Genomic DNA, 6376 nt, shown 5'->3' with positions numbered 1-6376 from the left:
CTGAAAGTAGAGAACAGAGCTGGTGCACAGCTTCATGAAGAAAGCGTACGCCCTGGCCAATGATCTGATACGTCACAGGTCTGTCTGCCAGGCTCCCCTAGGAAGTGGGCCGCTATGATGGTATTGTGCTCAGCAGGGGAATCCTCTTACTGCCCTTTCTTGCATGGGGTCTGGAAGACACTGGGCAAAGGAAATCCAAAGGGCACCACCTCAGTTATTCAAGGACCTCTTTTCACTGCTGGAGAAGCAAATCAACAAGTGGACATTTACAAAAGATGATCCAGGAAGATCATGTCCATGCTTGAGATGTTGCTTTTCTTTTTTCCTTTTTATTAAATATTTTTGGTCTCTCTCTTCTCATGTAGTATATCAGATATCATGCAGGCCACAGATTGCAAGACCATAAGACACCACATCTCATCTTGCCTGAGCCATGGACATCACCAAGAGATACTTGACTTGGTAGCTCAGGGGGAAGACTAGCTTTCATTTTTAATTGTCTTCTAATGGGGAAGGGGGGTTTCAGTTCATTTTTGGTTTTATGTGGAGTAACTGTATTAAGTTAGGTGGTACCATTTAAAAAATGTGTGTATAAGAATAAAGGTGTGTGTGTGTGTGTGTGTGTGTGTGCATATAAACTACCAAAGATAGACTGTGGTATACATTTATTATTTTGTCTTCCCAGAGCAGGGAAGAAGACTGCATCAGTCAGGTTTCTGCTGTGATAATGCTACATAACAACTACCCGCCCCATCCCAACGGCTTATAAAAACATGTACTTATTTCTTACTCACGGGGCAGCCCTTGGCTTCTAGCTGCGGGTTGGTTTCTGGCCTGCTCCATGTATCACTAGTGGCTACTCAAGGCACGTTCTTGCCATTGCCAGTTGCAAAAGTGCAAAAGAGGCCAAGCCAAACCCTGTGAGCACAATGAAAGCCTCTGTTTCAGTTCCATTAGCTAAATCATTGAGGGTTGCAATTTATTCTCTGCCCACAGTAAAACCCTAGTAGAGGAGAGGAAGACAGGAAGAATTGAGGACAAATAATTCATTCTACCACATTCCCTTTTTTTCTGAGAAGTCAACCGTGTGGCCTAAATGTGTTTTTGCTCTCATCCAAAAATAATGGATACGTTTATTATCTATTCAGTTGCTCATGTTAGAAGCCTGAGCCATAAGAGAAGGTCCAGATTGGGAAGGGAGGAGCATTTGCTTAACTTCAGATATATTGAGTTTGAGGTGATTATGGGATAGTCAGAGAAATGACAAGACTGTTGGCTATATAGATCCAGAGCCAAACCATTCTGGTTGTCTACATTCCTACTCAAACTCCTCCAGGTTTTATAAGTGGGGCTGCTGATGAGTGTTAAGAGTTTCTTAGAGTCCTCTCCACTAAGGTGTCCTTATGATGTAACTCTCATGGAGTTATTCTGGATTTTGAGCCAAGATTGGTCCCATTGCCTTTCATAAATAACTCTGTGAGTTACTAAATAGCAACATCAGGGTCCTCTCTGTGAAATTCCCGTGCAGATTTTTATTACTTCAGAGAAGTTTTATGACTGAAGGGCTTTGGCAAGTAATATTTTTCAATCTAGACCTGCTTTAGTCCACCATTTGTAAAGATGCTCCGGAAAAAGAAGTTTCAGTCATCATATCTTGTTCAAATTGTCTGTATTGATTAATGGTCTCTTGTTTGCTTCCTTTTGCTTGTTGTATTTATAGCTCACATTACTTATAATTGTTGGACAACATAATACGGACCAGATGGCTTCATTATTCTATGTTTCACATTTTGAATTTTAAATGTTGTGTTGAACTGCCTGTCTGTGGCCAGCTGTGTCCTGGAGGAGATATGGGGCCAAACCATAGTTCAAAGATCCCAGGCTGGATATCATGGACAATAAGTGCTGTTGAGGTGTTAGCATTTGAGGTTTCCTCTGATCCCTCTGCCCTTGGAAATTCAGACTGGAAGGCCAGGGGGAGAGAGAGACTGCATCAAAGGCCTTCTGAATCACTCAGCCGGCCTATGATTGCATTGTGTTTGAAAAGGCTCTTGGGGCACCTGGGTGGCTCAGGTTCAGCATTTGACTTCGGCTCGGGTCATGATCTCACAGTTCGTGAGTTCGAGCCCTGTGTCAGGCTGTCTGCTGTCAGCACAGAGCCTGGTTCAGATCCTCTGTCCCCCCTCTCTCGGCACCTCCTCTGTTTATGCTCTCTCTCAAAAATAAATAAACATTAAAAAAAAAAGAAAAGAAAAGGCTCTTTACCAGTAAGCTCACAAAATTTATTATGCGTTAGGAATTTTAAGTATAGTTACTAATATTTTAAGATAAGAATATCAGTCAGGGACTGAGCAGGAAACAGATGATACACTCAAATAGGATAACTGAAGAATGGTTCCATAAAGGACTATCTACAATAGTATGGGTTAAGGAAAAGAAGGTACAGTGAAGTAACCAACAGTCTTTTCTGGCCTCAAATTCAGGCTAAAACATTGGCTCTTCTTGGGTTATGAGCCTACTGGCTTTTGTAGTGGAACTTACCTCATCAGCTCTCCTGGATCTCAGGTCTTCAGACTCAGACTAGAACTATACATTAGCTTTCCTGGGTCTCCACCTTCTCCAGCTTGTTGACTCATCCTGCGAATCTTAGGACTTAGTCTCCATAATTGTATGAGCCAATTCCTTATAATAAAGTGCTCTCTCTCTTTCTCTCTCTCACTTGGTCTCTTCCTCCCCCCCCCCCACGCATGCACGTGTGCACGCGCACATGCACACAAAGTTTGGGGGCACACACACAAAACAAAAACCTGGTATTTTTCAACAGTACGCTCAGTCTACAACACAAATTCAGAATGATTTTACAATGCTTCCTTTCTTAATACAAAAGATGCCTATCTTGGGGCGCCTGGGTGGCTCAGTCAGTTAAGTGTCTGATTTTGGCTTAGGTCATAACCGGTCATGACCTCACAGTTGGAGCTCTTGGGCTCTGTGCTGACAGCTCCAGATTCTGTGTCTGGAATCTGCTTGGATTCTGTGTCTTCCTCTCTCCCTCTCTGCCCCTCCCCCCACTCACACTGTGTGTGTGTGTGTGTGTGTGTGTCTCAAAAAATAAAATGTTCAAAAAAAACCCACAAAAGATGCCCATCTTGGGTGTGTATATATATATATATATATATATATATATATATACATATATATATTTATTTATTTCATTGGTTTACTGTTGACTTATTTTTAAATATGTTAGTGTTACTACATTCAACTGTTTCCTGTGTTTAACAGCCTTTCCTTTTATTCATCTTCATGTGTCTAGCTTCCACCCACCAAAGTTTCAGGTCCGCAGGCAGATGGGTGACTTTATTCTATGTGAAACTGAATGCAGTGGTTTTAAACGCTGTCCAGAAAATGTTTGATTGCCATTTCAACACATGAAAATAGTTACATTGATGCCTAAATTGTCATTTTCTGCAAAAAGCTGTGCAGTGCTGGTGTTAAAGACTAGGCAGTCGCTCTTCCCAATGGCTGTTGCAATTTTCTCATCAATAGATCTCGGAGTCGCTTCCCAAGCCAATCGCCGCCTATCACCATTTAGTTCAAATCTATAAGCAAAATTTTCAGCTTGCTTGCGTGTTCCTATCAGCTGTGCGATTGCAAAGAACTGCTGGTGACCGTCGTAGTTTTCCTCTTTCTCCAAGACCAACAAGAAGTGAAAACCAAAACAGGACTGCAGCATCACCCAGTCAACAGCACCAGGAAGATTAATTTGTGTAGCAAGGAAAACGACTTCTTCTCCCTCTAGGGTTATAATGGTCTCATGGTGATGCATCAGATGGGGCGTTACAGTATCCAGAGAGCCTTGCCATTTACAGGAAGTACCAGGGCACGGGCACGGATAAGGCCTATACTTACAGAGGTCTTCGTGGTCTGCTTTTGCAGTGTGTCTCAGAGTTTCCTCACATCCAGAAGAGGCATATTTACAAGGGAATAGCAAGGAATCGCCCACTTTCTCCAGAGCCAAGTTGCGAAAGGATCCCAACTGGCTCAGGCAGATTGGACAACGTGTGAGCTTTGGGCGACAACTGCCACAAACAAGATGGCCACCCTGACACTGAAGAATGGGTGGTAACACAACGTCAAAGCATTCCTCACACTCAAAAAGACTCATCAACTCATTATTGGTTGCGGTTGTGCCAGCCAGGGCAGGCACCTTCTTGGGCGGCGAAGAAGGCGAGGCTCCAGTAGGCGTAGGTGCAGCCCTGCGGCTCATTTCCGTCGGCAGAGAGCGCGCCTCGGACCCCGGTCCTGTCTCAAACGCGCTCCATCGCCGCCGCGAACTCCCGCCACCGCGGGCAGCGCCACCGCCTCTTCCCAGTGCCGGCACCGACGGGACGCCCAGGGCCGCCGCTCGAGAGCGCGCCCCGCAACGACTGGCTCCCCACGGGCCGCCGCAGCCGTCGTCGTCGAGGCGCGTTCTCGAGCACGCCGCCGCGTTCAGGCGCGTTCTCGAACCTGCCGCATTCTCTAACCACCACGCACTGCGGTGGCCGCCGTGAGGAGGCGCGGCCCCGCGCCCGCAGCCCGGGAGTGGGGGGGGGGGGCTGTTTTTGGAAGAATTGACCCTTGTCTTCCATCCCAGAAACATGTTCTAACTTTCCATACATTCAGGACACCTTCCCCCGCCCCCCCATAAGTATAGATAACAAAAGCCGCCTGCAGTTATGTTCAGTATTCTATGCCTTTTATTTGAATATCTGGAAGTAATATTCACTTTATTATGCGACTTAAGCAGCAAATAGTGCTCATTTAATCACTTAGTAGTCTAAACGTTTGCAACATTCCAAATGTGTGGTTTTGAATACGGAAATTCTTTTTGCTCTGCTCTGAGAATTACTGAAAACCTCTGATTCATAATTAGGTTGAAGAGAAGGAAAAGTATTAAAATTAGATTAATCAATTTTATATATAACTTACATAACAGACAGTCATGTGTAACTTTTGCATTTGATACGTACCATTGTCGCTTTGACAGAAGCCCCCTCCCAGCTTTTGATTTCATCATGTAGCAAAGACTTGGAGGGGATGGGTTTGAGATTTGAATCAAATTGCCTTCATAATTTCTGGGTGAGTCAGGATTATATGTTCAATCCAGAGTTACTCAACAATCAGTAATGAAGCTGCTTGGATATCTAATATCCTCCAGCACCATTCCCCCACAACCACCACCTCAATGCTTAGAGAGGAAGAAGACTACTTTCAAATAGTAAGACTCCCAATGAATAAGAATGATCGAAAGATGTTATCAACATTCTTTGTTGTTGTTGTTGTTGTTGCTGTTTTTCATGTTTTAATGAGATTTTGGTCCAGTGGCGTAAGATAGCAGATGCCATTCCAATTTATTACTTGGGTTCCCCTACAGAAATGGTTCTGGAAACACCAACAGGTTTGTACCGTTACATGAGGCAGAGGATGTTTGGAGATGAATCTTGCAAGTGAGAGACAGGGAAGGAGAGAGCACTGATTAGTTTTCTGTCTTCAGTCTGGGTCAGCAGTCACCTGCTCCTTTGCTTTGTTTTAACCTCTCCTCTCTCTTGCCAAGGGCAAATCTGGTTTTATTTAGAGAAGCCGTGTCCAAACCAGAAACTACATAACTGCGAAAGATGCCTATTTGGGGGAATTATTTTTCTTGATACCTTTATCTAAAATGAAGCAGATGTGAGAATGTGAAGAGAAAGTCTCAATGTGATATGTTTGGGGGAAGGGATGACAGGGTTAATTTTCAGTATATTTTAATTTAAACAAGATGTGAGTTGGCTCTAGTCACATAGGTGGAATGGGGCTCCTTTGTGGCAGTGGATATCAACCCAGGCTACACATTAGAATCACCTGGGGTGGTGTGGAAAATGCTAGTGCTTCAGCCCAACCCTCAAGAAGTTCTTACTCAATTGGTTTGGGACTGAGCCTGGGCTTTTTTTTTTTTTTTTTTTTTTTTTTAATTTGAGAGAGAGAGAGAGAGAGAGAGAGAGAGACAGAGAGTATGAGCAGGGGAGAGGGGCAGAGGGAGAAAGAGAGAGAATCTTAAGCGGGCTCCACACTCAGCACAGAGCCTGATGTGGGGCTCAATCCCACGATCCTGGGATCATGACCTAAGTGGAAATCAAGAGTTGGATGCTCAACCGCCTGCGCCACCCAGGCGCCCCAGGCCTGGGTCTTTTTAAAAGCTTCTTAGTGATTCCTTAGTGAACACTGTTTGGGGGAGATCACCAAGGGTCTAGGGGGATCAGATTTTTTAACAACGTGTGAAGCAAAATCACCAAGATTTGGCAAGGGATTGCAAAATTGTGTGTCACTAGTAGACATTTATTTTAATATTTTTTTA

At 44.2% G+C, this 6376-nt stretch overlaps 1 protein-coding gene across 1 annotated transcript; it reads right to left on the bottom strand.

Annotated features, from left to right (window-relative positions):
• Positions 1–3221: 3221 nt before the first annotated feature.
• On the bottom strand, positions 3222–4544 carry LOC125931508 (E3 ubiquitin-protein ligase SIAH1-like). Its single transcript, XM_049643501.1, has one exon. The coding sequence runs from the start codon at positions 4265–4267 to the stop codon at positions 3422–3424; it is 846 nt and encodes a 281-aa protein (XP_049499458.1). The 5' UTR covers positions 4268–4544; the 3' UTR covers positions 3222–3421.
• Between the last annotated feature and the right edge of the window lie 1832 nt (positions 4545–6376).

The sequence above is a fragment of the Panthera uncia genome, chromosome X (genome assembly GCF_023721935.1).
Source record: "Panthera uncia isolate 11264 chromosome X, Puncia_PCG_1.0, whole genome shotgun sequence".
Lineage (NCBI taxonomy): Eukaryota > Metazoa > Chordata > Mammalia > Carnivora > Felidae > Panthera > Panthera uncia.
This window is presented reverse-complemented; position numbering and strand designations above follow the sequence as displayed.